General features: G+C 40.3%; 1 protein-coding gene and 1 non-coding gene across 43 annotated transcripts in view; one reads left to right on the forward strand and one right to left on the reverse strand.

The window, feature by feature from the left end:
* The window catches only part of LOC140203921 (T cell receptor alpha chain MC.7.G5-like), a 109583-nt gene that overhangs the window by 7897 nt on the left and 83719 nt on the right, over positions 1 to 17967 (reverse strand). Inside the window, exon 1 of one of the 42 annotated variants that reach the window (XR_011887435.1) lies at positions 14786 to 14807. The exons of 32 other annotated variants lie outside the window; for them this stretch is intronic. Coding sequence is in view for 4 of the 10 variants with exons in the window: in XM_072270063.1 (XP_072126164.1) it covers positions 17149 to 17254 (106 nt within the window). In the remaining 6 variants the exon portion in view is untranslated. Of the gene's footprint in view, positions 1 to 2836; positions 2857 to 4035; positions 4058 to 4958; positions 5044 to 9197; positions 9222 to 9657; positions 9767 to 10169; positions 10201 to 11154; positions 11175 to 12560; positions 12612 to 14785; positions 14808 to 17148; positions 17270 to 17967 lie in introns of those variants that run through there. 9 more of the 42 variants (XR_011887440.1, XR_011887429.1, XR_011887432.1 and 6 more) reach the window with 9 other exon arrangements.
* trnak-uuu (transfer RNA lysine (anticodon UUU)) lies at positions 1542 to 1614 on the forward strand. The gene has a single exon. It is a non-coding gene; the product is annotated as a tRNA-Lys (tRNA).

Here is a 17967-nt window from a genome sequence, read left to right on the forward strand (position 1 = left end):
GCTAAATAGACCATGTCCTAGAGCATATTATCTGAAAGTCGGACCAACTATAGCTTAGATTTCAGGAATTTCTCCCATCGCACTCTTATACTTACCCTCTCTCACCCTTGCACTCTCCCACATTGCTCACTCTATCTATCTACCAACGTGCTTTATTCTACCTACTGATATCAGTCATTTTCTCTTCTGCTTACTTCCCTCTGATCCCCCTTCTCTTTACGTCTCAGTAATTATTTATCTATATATGTGTCTCTCAACTTACATTACTCTCTACATACATTTCAACCATATCTCATCTGTCTGTATTTGTCTATCCGACAGCGCCCTATCTATGTATTTGTTTATCTTCCAGTCTGTCCATTAGTTTGCTTCTCTCTGTAATTGTTCTTTGTCTTTGTAGCAATATTGTGGTTTATTGGAAACATTTCATTTACTGTTACAGCTTTAATATTAGAGTTAATATTTTAATTACCAACTTAGAGCGAATGTAACAATTTTTAAAAGACAGATCTATTAAACTGCCTTTAATTTGGGATGAGAATTAAGTGAATTGGTTTACCAACTATTTAGCAGATGAAGATTACATATCTATTAAACTAATTGCTGAGAAATCTGTTTACTTTTTATCTATTAAACTAATTGCTGAGAAATATGTGTATTTTGTTTTACTAACAGCTGAAAACATAATAACTCCCAACGCACTCACTGGCTCCGATACTCTCTTTAGTTCTACGTTCAAATATTATCAGATAATACACTTCAAAGTTCAAAGTTTCCGACCCTCTACTCGGTGGCGGAACCAGTGTCATTGAGTTCTAGAGCCATAGGGTCCATACAACACAGAAACAGGCCCTTTAACCCATCCTGTCCATGTAAAGTATCAAGTACCCATCTATATTCATTAACCCCGCCTCTTTCTACCTTCTCTACAACGTAAAACTTCCTTTCGTCCAAGATTATGGAACCTTGAATGACAAACATTGTTGAAGTTTGGATCAGGAAAAAAAAGTGAATGGATGATCAGTACAAACAAGCAAATCCGTTGAGCAATATAAAAGATGTAGGAGAGAATTTCATAACACAATAACAGCGAAATAAGAGCGGGAGTAAGCTCGTCAAGCCTTTTCACTATTAATTATGATCATGTCTGACCTCAACACTTTTTCTGTGCTATTTTCCCAAACGCCCCAGTTCCTCGGCCTTAGTATTTATCTATCTCCACGTTATCGTTTATTTAGACGGGCAGTAATCGGTACAGGGAATGTGCTGCTAGGAGAGGTGTTAGAGGCTGGTATCATTACAAATTGGAACATAACCAAATTCATGAATATGAAGTGTTTAAAGGGATATGCGGCAAATGCAGCTCAATGGCCTTATTTTCGTTTGGCATCGTGGTCAGCTTGGGCGAGTAAGGCCAAAGGCCTGTTCTGTACTGTACAAATCGATGAATTTCCACGAATCTATAAATATATCAAATGACCTGCCTTTCATCTTCATTCTGGGGTAGAGAATTTCAGAGATTCACTATACTTCCAGGCAGAGCCTGGGTAGCTCAGTCGGTAGAGCATCAGACTTTTAATCTGAGGGGCCAGGGTTCAAGTCCCTGTCCAGGTGCTGCTTTTCAATTCGGAACAGTAAACTGCCTTTAGTAGACGATATTATCGAAGACATCTCAAGGCTTTATTTTTGGAAATTTGAAGGATATTCCACACACATGGTGGTGGTTGAATGGAGTACATAAGCTTGGGAAGTACGCGTTCTAACTGATCTAACACACAAACACACACATGCTCCAAGCTATTTGTGTATCCGTCCTTGAACTCACGAGGCTCCAAGTCTTTCTCCTTGACAATTACAAATCAGGACTATTCATTTAGGACCTTTCCCACATTCCTTGCAACAGAGGGCCATATGTTCTTTCGCAGAATACTGTGGGAAAATAGGGGAAGATTACTGGGATCTCGATGGAGACTTTTGCATCTTCTTTAGTCATAGGTAAGGTCTGAGCAACCTGGAGGATAGCTCGAATCTTTCCTTTATTTCAGAAGTGCAGCATAGATAATCCAGTAACATCAGAATAGTGAGCCTGATGTCAGTGGTAGGGAAATTATTGGAGATAATTATAAGGGGGACATTTGGAAAGACAGGGTGTACTGACGGATAGGCAGCGTGGCCTTGCGTTGGGAAAGTCTGCCTCACTAACACGATTGAGTTTTTTGAGGAGGCAACTGAGAAGGAAGGGCAGAAGGCATTGTCTGTGGACTTCAGTAAAGGCCTTATGGAAGGCTCTACCACAGGGCCCTGCGTGGTAGTCTGATCCAGAAGGCTAAGTTAGATGAGAGTTAAGACTGTTCAGCTAATTGCATCGAAAATGAGCTTCAGGATAGGAGACAGAGGGTAAAGCTGGAAAGATATTTGTCTGATTGGAAGGCGGCATCCAAATATTTAAATTGAACCAAAATGGTATCTTTCGGGAACAGCAATGGACAGCAGTATATCATTTCAACTTTTCACCCTGGATTCTAATCGTATTGCCCCCTGACCCAATTCAGCCAGTTTCCCTTGATTTATAACGAAGGATTTTTCTTTCTGAGATGAATTGTACCAAACAAAATCAAGGTTGACTTACGTGGAGTTACAGTCACAATCGTGCCAGATCCAAATGTTATTTTGTTGCTGATACCCACACAGTACTGGACAGCCTCACGAAAACACTACTTACGTGGAGCGAGTGTCAAGCTGAACCCAGGTACAAATATTATTCGCCGGCTTTTACCCAAACTGGGGCGAAAACCTCACCAAAACAATGTCTATGAAGTGGTACAGAAATACAAACCTTTGGGACTGATGAATATAGAACGCAATGGTCCCTGGACTTTAACAGGACTTTATAATTTTACATCTATCTTTTATCTCAGGGTTCCAGCATCTGTGGTTTTTGTGACAACACAAAAACATTTAGGGTACAGGATTAGACCCTCAAGCCTGTCTTGAACTTGAACTGATTTGTCCCAGGTTCGATCTCCTGACTGTGAAAGTTCTCCACAGCCTTCTATCTTAAGACAGGAGCAGAATTCGGTCATTTGGCCCATCGAGTCTGCTCTGGCAATTAATCGTAGCTGATCATTTCCCTCTCATCCCGAATCCCTTCATGCCCTGACTAATCAAGAATCCCTTAACCTTTGCTTTGAATAAACCCAATGACTTGGCCTCCACAGCCACCTGTAGCAACAAATTCCACAGATTTACCACACTCTGGTTATGGAAGCTGCTCCTCATCTCCATTCTAAATGGATGTTCCTCTATTCTGAGGCAATGTTCTCTGGTCTTGGACTACCCCACCTTAGGAAACATCTTCTCCAAGGCCTTTCAACATTCGATAGGTTTCAATGAGATTCACGCCCCCTCCATTCTTCTGAATTCTAGAGTGTACATGCCTGGAGCCAGCAAACACCCGGAATAATTTTCCTGAACCCTCTCCAACGTCAGCACATACTTTCTTAAATAAGAGGCCAAAACCGCTCATAATACTCCAAGCGAGTGCCTTACAAAGCCTCAATATTACATCCTTGCTTTTATATTCTAGTCCGCTCGAAATGAATGCCAACATCGTATTTGCATTCCTCACCGTCGGAATCAACCTGCAAGTTATCCTTTAGAGAATCCTGCAGGAGGACTCCTAAATCCCTTTGCACCTCAGACTTCTGAATTTCCTCTCAATTTCGAAAACACGTTTTTATTTCTTCTACCAAAGTGCATGGCCATGCATTTCCCGACACTGTGTTCCATCTTCCACTCTGTGGCCATTGCCCTAATTTGTATAAATCCTTCCGGAGCATCTCTGATTCTTCAAAACTACCTGTCCTTCCACCTATCTTCGTATCATCCGCAAACTTGGCCACAAAGCCACCAATTTTGTCATCCAAGTCATTGACATATAACGTAAAAAGAAGCGGTCCCAAAACAGACCCTTGTGGAACACTACTAGTCACCCGCAGCCAACCAGAAAAAGCTTCCTTTATTCCCACTTTTTACCTCCTGTCAATCAGCCAATGCTATATCCATGCTAATATCTTCCCTGAAATACGATGGGCTCTTAACTTGCTAAAGAGCCCTCATGCGTGGCACCTTGGCAAAGGCGTTCTGAAAATCCAAGTGTACAACATCCACCGATACCCCTGCTTGTTCATTCTTTAAAGAATATGAGCAGATTTATTAGGCAAGATTTTCGCTTAAGGAAACCATGTTGACTACGGCGTATTTTCACATGTGCCTCCACGTACACTGAAACCACAGCTTTAACTATCAACTCAAACATCTTCCCAACCACTGAGGTCATAATAACAGGCTTTCATTTCATTTCTTTTCCCTCTCTATTCTTTTGAAGAGTGGAGTGACGTTTTCAATTTTACAGTCCCCTGGAACCATGCTCCATCACTTCTTGAAAGATTATTACTAATACCTGCAGAACCGCTTTAGCCATCTGTTTCTATTTTCTGATCATCCAGAACTTCACCCGTTGATAGTCCAACACTCAGAAACACCCAGAAGGAAGAAATAAATGGCGCAATTTAAAGGAGAAGAAATCACAGGAATCCTCAATTTTAAATAAAAGATCCCTTCCCCCATATGTTCTTTAGACAAGAATCTTCAGTTGGTGAAAATCCTCCTCACCCAACCTCCCAGCTTTCTCTTAATCTTACTCGGTTCAATAAGATCAGCTATCATCCTTCTAATATGCTTATTTTCAAGACTTACTTGGTTGTACAAGAAGCATGATCTAAGTAGCAAGTATTGATGTGCTGACGGATAAAGGTATACAGAGTCCCTGATCACTTAAAAGATACCTTTATGGTGCCAATCGCACCAACAGGTCAACAGAGCGCCTTTTCTGTCAATATTTCTATGCTCCAAGAGGGAATAACAGATCAAATGATTGATAAGCAAGGATGACTTACTTGGAGTTACAGTCAGTCCAGTTCCAGGTCCAAATATTATTTTGAAATCACTCTTCACACGGTGTGACACATCCACTCAAAATCTCTACGATCAATTGTGGCGTGCGGCCCGTGGGATACTGTGCACATTTAAATGATGCTCACACTTCACGCTTTGGAAGGAAATTGTGCACCGAACGAAGAAATGAAAACATATGGACAAGAGTCGCTCGTCTGGCCCTCTGAGCCGGTTTTACCAGTCAATACAACATGGTTGATCCACCATCGCAATAACATGCACAACTCGCCCTGTACTTCTCCGTGCTTTATGCATAGACATAATTAGCTGCTGAGTACACAATTGGCTAAAACATCTTTTTAAAATCTATAAAGCCAATAATAGATATGCATAATTGCTATCTATTTATCTATCTTTCCACCTTATCTTTTTTATCCATCCAGCTATCCAGCCGTCTATCTACATTTAACCACTTATCAGCCTGTCTGTTTTTTCATACACGTCTCTGACTCTATCTTTCAGTTCGGCTATTCATTTGAATCTCAGTTCATCGGTCTGCCTGTTTGTCCGTCTAACTAGATTACAGAGTACAGTGGACATTTTATTCCTAGTCTGTGACATCTGAAAATGGTTTTCAAAAGAAGGAGAAAGTGTTGAAAGAGGCATACAGAATATTTGTCTTCACCAGGCAGCTAACTGCAGGAACTTTATGGAAGAAAATTAGAAACAATTGGTTTGGTCACTCTTGGAATATTATGCAGCCACTCTATAGGAAGGATTTGATGGTGTTGGAGAGTGTCCAGAAAAAGATTCATTAAGCTGTTGCTCAGGTTGGAGAGTTTCAGCTATAATTGATAGTCTCAGTTTGTTTCCCTTGGATCTGGCGAAGGTGAGAGTGTCCTGGTTAAGGTGTACACAGTGGTCTCGGGCTAACTTCAGCAGCAAAAGTTGGCTATGGGAAAGGTACGTAACGATGGAGGACATAGGTTTAGAGAGGATTGGATGGTTATTCATAGAGGAATCTTTCATCTAGATGATGGCCGGGATCCGGAATGCCCAGCCAAAAGTCGTGGAAGCTCTACGCAAAATATTTCAGAAATACGTAGACGACAACTTGAATCGCCAAATCATCAAAATCTATGGGTATCCGTCGAAAAATGGGTAGGTAGGAAGCTCATTATTGGCGTGGATATGTTGGGCTGTGGACTGTAACAGTAATATTACCTTCAAATTCTGTGAGTTAATCAACAACATGTCCTACTTTTTACTTTTCTGATGAAGAGAAACTCTGCCATTTTACTTACTAAGTTGAACAACGAGTTTTGTCCCACTTCCAAACGTTAACTTGTTGCCCATTCCATATATCACACAATAACTGAATTTAATACAATAAATACCCGCTGACCACCCCATTATAATACTCCAAAAATGAAACAGCCTGGTTACCGCAGCCAATCCCAAATTCAGGCACATTGGAGCTAATTATTCTCATAAACCTTCCATGTTAAGAGCAGGTGAGGGTGACTTATTTGGAATCACAGTGACTCTAGTTCCTGGTCCAAAGGTTAATGGTTGGATGTTAGTCACACACTGTTAGATAACATTACAATAACCCGGATCGAGTAAATGACACTTTATGGGAAATATTGATAAGTGGCCTTAAATATAGTGTCTGCTGTGCTGCATTATAAACTACGAATATAACTAATGTAAGTATTTGCTGATACATTATTTTATTTCTATTTGTTAAAGTACGTCTCAATCTATAAATGGACATATTAGCTCAGTCACAGAAAGATACATCTTAGAAACAGACCCTTCAGCCCAACGAGTCGTGCTGACCATTAAACGCCCACTTGCACTAATCATAAGATCGTACAGCACCGACACTGGCCCCTAAGCCCAGTTAGACCCTCTTGCACGTAATTATATAAATCCTACCCTAACTATTTATCTCTTCCCAAATTTTCATCAACTCTTTTCAGACTCCTGCATTCGCACACACACTGGAGGCAATATGTCCATTATCCTTCCAAACTGCTTGACATTGAAACGGGGAAGGAAGTCAGAGAAAATCTACAAGGTCGCAGGAAATTCAGGCCAACTGCACACATTCAGCTCTGGAGCTGAGGATGGAATGCAGATCTCTGGAGCTGTCGTGGCGTTACCTACTGCCCCACTCTGCCGTCTCATCTATGTGGGACTTATATCTCTTTTTGTCTTTCAATTAACACTCTTTGCCTTCCCGCCCCTCCATTTATACGTGGTTTAAGACATTTCAATAAAAAGAGTCCGGTATCCAATTTTATTTTCAACTAATCATTAAAAAGGTAATCACCTGGAAAAGGAATTTATTTCACCTGAAGTAAATTGACCTGCAACCAGATTGAAAGCTAACCGATCTATTTAAGGGTTAGAGGTTGCACCAAATCGTATTTTCAAACATGTTGTGTCCCAGATTTACACTTCATCCTTTAGGGTAGCCAAACATGAGCACTTACTGGGTCTATAATCACGTTGGTCCTACTCCCGGATATTAACTTGCTAATGCCTGTATCATTCACAAAGTATTTGACCCTCTTTGAAATGAACCCGTTTCATTATATTTTAAAAGGGTCATTTGCAATGCCTTCCTTGTCAATTGACCCTAATTAATAAAAGTACTAAGAAGGTTTTGTCAATGATGTCGTCTGTATCTGAATCTAGGGGATGTGGGAGAGGTCTTATATTAGAACTGTTGATCAGTAATCGACAGGGATTGAGACACGAAGGATAGCGGTTAATGTGGTAGGTTGGATATATAACAGTTCAGAGAAAGTGGCTTGGAACGCATATGGGTGGATAGCTTAACTCCCCAAAGTCGGTGAAACGTTTTCCAGAATACTATGGAAAACAAGGGAAATATTGCTGCTAACACGAGGAATTCTGCAGATACTGGAAATTCAAGGAACACACATCAAAAATGCCGGTGAACGCAGCAGGCCAGGCAGCATCTCTAGGAAGAGGTACAGTTGACGTTTCAGGCTCTTTCTTCAGTTAGTCCTGACGAAGGGTCTCGGCCTAAACGTCGACTGTACCTCCTCCTAGAGATGCTGCCTGGTCTGCTGTGTTCACCAGCAAATATTGCTGATATCCTGATGGAGAATTTTACATCTTCGTGGTCACAGTTGAGGTGTCAAAACACTGGAGGACACCTGGCGTTTTCTGTTATTTCAGCAGTATGGCTAAAAGAGGCTGGTGAACCCAAAATCAGTGGTCGGTGGATGAAGAAAATTCTAAGGAGCAGGAATTCTGTAGATTTGGCAAAACAAAGATACATAAGGGCAGTTCGCATGCTATAGTGTGTGGTAAATTCTGCCTTACTAATTTGATTGAATTTTTTAAAGGAGAATACCGAGAAGACTTACGAAGCTAGGGCAATAGATGTCTCTACAAACTTCAGTAAGGCGTTACCGATGGTCCTACCACTAAAGACCTGCGTGGTAGCATGATTCAGAATGATGCAGATGAGAGTCACAGCTATTTTGCTAATTGGATGCAAAATGGACTTTATGATAGGAAGAAATGGGTAATGGTAAAACAATTTTCTTTTATGATTGAATTTTAGTATCTGAATATATTAATATTTAAATGCCATCAGCTCGCAGCAGCAATAGGACATATACTCCCTATCTACTTTCAAAGACAGAAGCAGTGTATGTGTGTGTGTATACATATATATATATGCACATATATATTTGCTTTTCACCTTGGAGTCTACTACTGTTCTCACGTGACACAATTCAACAAGACTTTCTTGATTTTTAAACTTACAAAGTTCACTCAGGGATATATTGCACCCAATACAAGCAAAGTCGACTTGCGTGGAGTTACAGTTAGGCTGGTTCCTTATCCAAATGTTATTCCGTAGCTCTGACCCACACAGCAGTGGGCAGCCTCACAAAAACACGTCTGCTAGGTGCTATAGAAATGTAAACGTTTGTTTTGGTAATGATGACTGTAGATTGTGATGTCCCCAGGACTGAAACTTACCAGGAGTTTCTTTTTTAAAAAAATCTCGGGGTAGCAGAATTTGTTTTATTCTGATTAGAAATAAACACTTAAGGACAGTAGGCCACCCTGTCACTCAGACCTGCCCTACTATTCAACATGAACTGATATGTCCCAGGTCCCATCTCCTCTTTTGCACGAGATCGTCATAAGCTTGAATTTTCCAATCACACAGAAATTCATCTACTTACTCCTTCAATATCACCGATGGTCCACCTCTCACAATCAGTTGCGGTGTGGACTTCCAGAGATTCACTCGTCCCTGAAAGAATAAATCTCTAAATGCACAGTTTCAAATAATAGATCCTTTCCCTTGCTTGTCCCTCATTTACTGGTCTTCAAATGGTGGAAACATCTTCTCATCTAACTGTCAAACCTTTTCGAAATCCACACTTTTCAATAAGATCACCTATCGTTCTTCCAATAGATCGTAACTCTAACTTTTCAACATTTTGTACAAGGTGCGTGGTCGCACTAACAACTATTATAACAGCTGTCGGCTTCAGATCCGTACAGTAGCTAAGCCAATATCAAGATACTATCAATCCCGCCAGCAAGGCCACAGAAAGACCAGAAAGTAAATATTTCTAGGCGGCAATAATGCCAAGCAGGAATAATGGACCAAGTGATTGGTGAACAAGGGTGACTTACTTGGAGTTACAGTGAGCCTGGTTCCCGATCCAAATATTACTTTGACGTTATTATTCGCACAGTGTGAGACGTCCACCCAAAAACTTGGCCCCATTGCCAGATGTGGCCTTTGGCTCATGAGATTCTGTGCACATAGATATGATATTCATACTTCTCATTGTGGAGGGGAATTGTATTCTAGGGAAAGACCCAGGGGCAGGAATCAACAATTTGGTTCTCCTTGCTGGCTCTGTCACTTAGTACAATCATGACGATCCACCATCTCAATGCCATGCACTACTTCAGGGTGCTTCTTGCATAGGGATAATTATCGGGAAATTAGTGACAGAGCACTGCCTTTGAGATATAATGGTAACATTCCATACATGCAATTCCTGACAATCTATCTGTAAAGAGTAAGCACTTATCTGTCTATATGTTGTCAGTCCGTGTACTTACCTACCTACCCATCTATCGATCTATCTGTATTTTCCCATGCATCAGAATGAATCAGAATCTCTTTGTCTGTGTACCTTTCGTTTCGTCCATTTGTCTGAATCTCGATTAATCTGTCTGTCCAACTAGATTACAAGTTATGGTGGGCATTTGCTCTCCTAGGCTACGAGACCTGAAAATCGATTTGAAAAAAGATGGAAGTGTTGAGTGAGTCACACAGAGTACTTGTCTTCACTAACCAGGCAATAGAACACAAAAGCAGGAAGGTTATGTAACAAGTTTTCAAAAGATTGGTTTGGTCACTCTTGGAATATTATGCAATGTTATGGACGCCTCACTATAGAAAGGAATTGATTGTGTTGGGGATGTGCATAAAAGATGCGTAAGGTTGTCGCCCAGGTTGGAGCAATTCAATTATGATTGATAGCGTCCGTTTGTTGCTCTTGGAGCTGTCCAGCAAACGTTCATGAAAAAGGTACTTAAAGTTAGAGGACATAGGTTTAGGGAACGATTAGAGCTCTTAGGGTTATCCAAAGAGGGTTTTTTTTTCACCCAGAGGATGGATGGGTCGGTATGCACGTTATTTAAGAATTATGTAGAGGATAGCGTGAATGGTCAAATGATCAAAGTGTATAGGCGATTAATTCGTATTTGGGTAGGTAGAAAGCTGATGATTGGCGTGAATATGATGGGCTGAAAGGCCGTATTCCTTACATTCTAACTTTTATATTACCTTAAAATTCTGTGAGTTAGTTGCATATTTTGCCTGTTTTGGCAAAAAGGCAGAATGTCCTGCATTTCCTTCGCTGAGGAAGAGAAACTCGGTCATTTTGCTTTCTGTGTTCCACAAGGAGTCTTGGTCCACTTCTAAACATTAATTTACTGCCCATTCCACAATTTACACAGGAAAAGAAACTCTTACAATAATATCCGCTGACTAACCCATTGTAGTGTTTCAAAAAGAAATCAGTACTTTTATTCCAGCGAATCCCAAATTCAGGCATATGAATGCCGATTACACTCATAAACCGTTTATGTTAAGAGCAGCTGAGGGTGACTTACTTGGAATCACAGTCAGTCTAGTTCCCGATCCAAAGATTATTGGTAAGTTGCTTTTCACACACTGTTGGATAACATTACAATAACCCGGAGCCACTAAGGGGCTCTTTATGGGAAATATTAGTGAGTCCACTTAAACATAATACTTGCTCTGCTTCATTATAAAACAGAATTGCAACTTATGTAAGCAACTGCTGATACATTATTTTACTTCTGTTTGCTAATGAATGTATGAATTTACTAATGGACGTATTAGGCCAGACACGAAAATTTACGAAACAGAAACAGATCCATCCTATCACTTATTCATTCAGCTATCTATTTGTCTATCTACATTTTACCATTCATCAGACTATTTGTTTTCCCAATTGTTTTCTGTGACTCTGCATTTTTCAGTTCGTCTATTCATGTGAACCTCGATTCATCGGTCTGTCTATTTGTCTGTCTAACTAGATTATAGGCTATAGTGGACATTTTTTTTCCTAGTCTGTGACATCTGAAAATGGTTTTCAAAAGAAGGAGTAAGTGTTGAAGGAGGCATACAGAATATTTGCCTTCACCAGCCAGATAAGTGCAGGAAATTTATGGAAGAAAATTAGAAACAATTGGTTTGGTCACTCTTGGAATATTATGCAGGCACTCTATAGGAAGGATTTGATGGTGTTAGAGAGTGTAAAGAAAAGATTCATCAGGCTGTTGCCCAGGTTGGAAAGTTTCAGCTATAATTGATAGTCTCAGTTTGTTTCACTTGGATCTGGCGAAGGTGAGAGTGTCCTGGTTAAGTTGCACACAGTGGTCTGGTGCTAACTTCAGCAACAAAAGTTGGCTACGCTAAAGGTACGTAAGGATGGAGGACACAGGTTTAGAGAGGAGTGGAGCTTTTATAGTTATTGATAGAGGGATCTTTCATCTAGAGGATGGTTAGGATACCGGACGCCCTGTCAAAAGTGGTGGAAGCTGTATGCAAAATATTTCAGAATTATGTAGACGACAACTTGAATCGCCAAATCATCAAAGTCTATGGGGATCCATCGAAAAATGGGTAGGTAGAAAGCTCGTTACTGGCGTGGATTTGTTGGGCTGTGCACTGTAACAGTAATATTACCTTCAAATTCTGTGAGTTAATCAATAACATGTCCTACGTTTCCTTTTCTAATGAAGAGAAAATCTGCCATTTTACTTACTAGGTTGAACAACGAGTTTTGTCCCACTTCCAAACGTTAACTTGTTGCCTATTCCATATATCACACAGAAACTGAGCTTAATGCAATAAATACCCGCTGACCACCCCATTATAATACCCCAAAAATGAAACAGCCTAGTTACCGCAGTGAATCCTAAATTCAGGCATATTGGAGCTAATTATGCTCATAAACCTTCCATGTTAAGAGCAGGTGAGGGTGACTTACTTGGAATCACAGTCACTCTTGTTCCTGGTCCAAAGGTTAATGGTTGCATGTTATTCACACACTGTTAGATAACATTACAATAACCCTGAACCAGTAAATGACACTTTATGGGAAATATTGATAAGTGACCTTAAATATAATGTCTGTCCTGCTGCATTATAAACCACAAATATAACTAATGTAAGTATTTGCGGATACATTATTTTATTTCTATTTGTTAAAGTATGTCTCAACCTATAAATGAACATATTAGCTCGGTCACAGAAAGATACATCTTAGAAACAGACCCTTCAGCCCAACGAGTCGTGCTGACCATCAAACGCCCACTTGCACTAATCATAAGATCGTACAGCACCGACACTGGCCCTTAAGCCCAGTTAGACCCTCTTGTACGTAATTACAGAAATCCTACCCTAGCTATTTTTCTCTTCCCAAATTTTCATCAAGTCTTTTCAGATTCCTGCATTCGGACACACATTGGAGGCAATATGTCCATTATCCTTCCAAACTGCTTGACATTGAAACGAGGAAGGAAGTCAGAGAAAATCTACAAGGTCGGCAGGAAATTCAGGCCAACTGCACACATTCAGCTTTGGAGCTGTCGATGTAATGAGGATCTCTGGAGCTGTCGTGGCGTTACCTACTGCCCCACTCTGCCGTCTCATCTATGTGGGACTTATATCTCTTTTTGTCTTTCAATTAGCACTCTTTGTCTTCCTGCCCCTCCATATGTACGTAAAGTTTAAGACATTTCAATAAAAAGAGTCCGTTATCCAATTTTATTTTCAACTAATCATTGAGAAGGTATCACTTGGAAAAGGAATATATTTTACCTGAAGTAAATTGACCTGCAACCATATTGAAAGCTAACCGATCTATTTAAGGGTTAGAGGTTGCACCAAATCGTATTTTCAAACATGTTATGTCCCATCTTTACACTTCTTCCTTTAGGATAGCCATACATGAGCACCTACTGGTTTCCATAATTACATTGGTCCTACTCCCGGATATTCTGACGTAGGGTCTCGGGCTGAAACGTCGACTGTACCTCTTCCTAGAGATGCTGCCTGGTCTGCTGCGTTCACCAGCAACTTGAATTTCCAGCATCTGCAGAATTCCTCGTGTTCCCGGATATTAACTTGCTATTGCCTGTATGATTCACAAACTACTTGACCCTTTTTGAAATGAACCAGTTTCATTATATTTTGAAAGGGTCATTTGCAATACCTTCCTGGTTAATTGACCCTAATTAGTAAAAATACTAAGTAGGTTTTATCAATGATGTCGTCTGTATCTGAATCTAGGAGATGTGGGAGAGGTCTTATATTAGCACTGATGATCAGTAATCGACAGGGATAAAGACATGAAGGATAGCGGTTAACGTGGTGGGTTGGATATAGAACAGTTCTGAAAATGTGGCTTGGAACGCATATGGATGGATAACTTAACTCCCCAAAATCGGTGAAACGTTTTCCAGAATACTGTGGAAAACCAGGGAAATATTGCTGCATCCCGATGGAGAATTTTACATCTTCGTGTTCACAGTTAAGGTGTCAAAACACTGGAGGACTCCTCGCGTTTTCTGTTATTTCAGCAGTATGGCTAAAATAGGCTGGTGAACCTAAAATCAGTGGTCGGTGGATGGAGTAAATTTTAAGGAGCAGGAATTTTGTAGATTTGGCAAAACGAAATACATAAAGGCAGTTCGCATGGTGTAGTGTGTGGTAAATTCTGCCTTACTAATTTGATTGATTTTGTAAAAGGAGAATACCGAGAAGACTTACGAAGCTAGGGCAATAGATGTCTCTACAAACTTCAGTAAGACGTTACCGATGGTCCTACCACTAAAGACGTGCGTGGTAGCATGATTCAGAATGATGCAGATGAGAGTCACAGCTATTTTGCTAATTGGATGCAAAATGGACTTTATGATAGGAATAAATTGGTAATGGTAAAATAATTTTCTTTTCTGATTGAATTCTAGTATCTGAATATATTAATATTTAAATGCCATCAGCTCGCAGCAGCAATAGGACATATATCCCAATTTACTTTCAAAGAAGCAGTGTGTGTGTGTGTGTGTGTGTGTGTGTGTGTATTTGCTTTTCACCTTGGAGTCTACTCCTGTTCTCACATGACACAATTCAACCAGGTTTTCTTGATTTTTAAACTTACGAAGTTCACTCAGGGATATATTGCACACAGCACAAGCAAAGTCGACTTACGTGGAGTTACAGTCAGGCTGGTTCCTAATCCAAATGTTATTCGGTAGCTCTGACCCACACAGTAGTGGGCAGCCTCTCAAAAACTCGTGTGCTAGGCGCTATAGAAATGTAAACCTTTGTTTTGGTAATGATGGCTGTAGATTGCGGTGGTCCCAGGACTGAAACTTAGCAGGAGTTTCTTTTTTAAAAAAAATCTCGGGGTAGCAGAATTTGTTTTTGTTTTCTGATTAGAAAGAAACTCTTATGGACAGGAGGCCACTCTGTCACTCAGACCTGCCCCTCTATTCAACATGAACTGATTTGTCCCAGGTCCCATCTCCTCTTTTGCACGAGATCGTCATAAGCTTGAATTTTCCAATCACACAGAAATTCATCTACTTACTCCTTCAATATCACCGATGGTCCACCTCTCACAATCAGTTGCGGTGTGGACTTCCAGAGATTCACTCGTCCCTGAAAGAATAAATCTCTAAATGCACAGTTTCAAATAACAGATCCTTTCCCTTGCTTGTCCCTCATTTACTGGTCTTCAAATGGTGGAAACATCTTCTCATCTAACTGTCAAACCTTTTCGAAATCCACACTTTTCAATAAGATCACCTATCGTTCTTCCAATAGATCGTAACTCTAACTTTTCAACATTTTGTACAAGGTGCGTGGTCGCACTAACAACTATTATAACAGCTGTCGGCTTCAGATCCGTACAGTAGCTAAGCCAATATCAAGATACTATCAATCCCGCCAGCAAGGCCACAGAAAGACCAGAAAGTAAATATTTCTAGGCGGCAATAATGCCAAGCAGGAATAATGGACCAAGTGATTGGTGAACAAGGGTGACTTACTTGGAGTTACAGTGAGCCTGGTTCCCGATCCAAATATTACTTTGACGTTATTATTCGCACAGTGTGAGACGTCCACCCAAAAACTTGGCCCCATTGCCAGATGTGGCGTTTGGCTCATGAGATTCTGTGCACATAGATATGATATTCATACTTCTCATTGTGGAGGGGAATTGTATTCTAGGGAAAGACCCAGGGGCAGGAATCAACAATTTGGTTCTCCTTGCTGGCTCTGTCACTCAGTACAATCATGACGATCCACCATCTCAATGCCATACACCACTTCAGGGTGCTTTTTGCATAGGGATAATTATCGGGAAATAAGTGACAGAGCACTGCATTTGAGATATAATGGTAACATTCCATACATGCAATTCCTGACAATCTATCTGTCAAGAGTAAGCACTTTTCTGTCTATATGTTGTCAGTCCGTGTACTAACCTACCTACCCATCTATCGATCTATCTGTATTTTCCCATGCATCAGAATGAATCAGAATCTCTTTGTCTGTGTACCTGTCGCTTCGTCCATTCGTCTGAATCTCGATTAATCTGTCTGTCCAACTAGATTATAGGTTACGGTGAATATTTGCTATCCTAGTCTGTGAGACCTGAAAATGGTTTTGAAAGAAGAAGGAAGTGTTGAACGAGTCACACAGAATACTTGTCTTCATTAGCTAGGCAATAGAATACAGAAGCAGAAAGGTTATGGAACAAGTTTTCAAAAGATTGGTTTGGTCACTCTTGGAATATTCTTGGAATGTTGTGCACGCCTCACTATAGGAAGGATTTGGTTGTGTTGGAGAGTGTGCATAAAAGATTCGTGAGGTTGTCGCCCAGGTTGGGGCGTTTCAATTATGATTGATAACGTCAGTTTGTTGCTTTTGGAGCTGGCCAACTAAAGTTCATGAAAAAGGTACTTAAAGTTAGAGGACATAGGTTTAGGGAACGATTAGAGCTCTTAGGGTTATCCAAAGAGGGTTTTTTTTCACCCAGAGGATGGATGGGTCAGTACGCATGTTATTTAAGAATTATGTAGAGGATAGCGTGAATGGTCAAATGATCAAAGTGTATAGGCGATTAATTCGTAATTGAGTAGGTAGAAAGCTGATGATTGGCTTGAATATGATGTGCTGAAAGGCCGCATGTCTTGCATTCTAACTTTTATATTACCTTAAAATTCTGTGAGTTAGTTGCATATTTTGCCTGGTTTGACATATGCGGCTTCCATTCTCGGCATAATAAATAGCATGTCCTGCATTTCCTTCACTGAGGAAGAGAAACTCAGTCATTTTGCTTTCTGTGTTCCAAAAAGAGTCTTGTTCCACTTCTAAACATTAATTTACTGCCCATTCCATAGTCTACGCAGGAAAAGAAACTCTTGCACAAATATCCGCTGACTAACTCATTGTAGTGTTTCAAAAAGAAATCAGTCCGTTTATTCCAGCGAATGCCAAATTCAGGCATATGAATGCGGATTACCATCATAAACCGTCTATGTTAAGAGCAGCTGAGGGTGACTTACTTGGAATCACAGGCAGTCTAGTTCCCGATCCAAAGGTTAATGGTAAGTTGCCATTCACACACTGTTGGAGAACATTACAATAACCCAGAGCCACTGAGGGACTCATTATGGGAAATATTAGTGAGTCCACTTAAATACAATGTTTGCTCTGCTTCATTATAAACCACAAATGCAACTTATGTAAGCGACTGCTGATACATTATTTTACTTCTATTTGCTAATGCATGCAATAAGTTATTAATGGACGTATTAGCCCAGTCACGAAAATTTACAACGCAGAAACAGATCCATCCTAGCACTTATCCATTCAGCTATCTATTTGTCTATATACATTTTGCCATTCATCAGCCTGTTTGTTTTCCCGTAACCGTCTCTGACTCTGCATATTTCAGTTATTCTATTCATGTGAATCTCGATTCATCGGTCTGCCTGTTTGTCTGTCTTACTAGATTGTAGGCTATAGTTGATACTTTTTCCCAGTCTGTGACATCTGAAAATGGTTTTCAAAAGAAGGAGAAAGTGTTGAAGCAAGCATACAGAGTACTTGTCTTTACCAGCCAGATAACAGCAGGAAGGTTATGGAACATATTTACAAACGATTGGTTTGGTCACTCTTGGAATATTCTACAGCCAGTCTATAGGAAGGATTTGATTGTTTTGGAGTGTGCCAAAAAAGATTAATCAGGCTGCTGCCCAGGATGAAGAGTTTTAGCTATAACTGATAGCCCCAGTTTGTGTCAAAATTTGGCTATGGCAAAGATACTTAAAGATAGAGAACATAGGTTTAGAGAGGATTAGATCTTTTATGGTTATTCATAG

The sequence above is a fragment of the Mobula birostris genome, chromosome 10 (assembly GCF_030028105.1).
Source record: "Mobula birostris isolate sMobBir1 chromosome 10, sMobBir1.hap1, whole genome shotgun sequence".
In the NCBI taxonomy this organism is placed as follows: Eukaryota; Metazoa; Chordata; class Chondrichthyes; order Myliobatiformes; family Myliobatidae; genus Mobula; species Mobula birostris.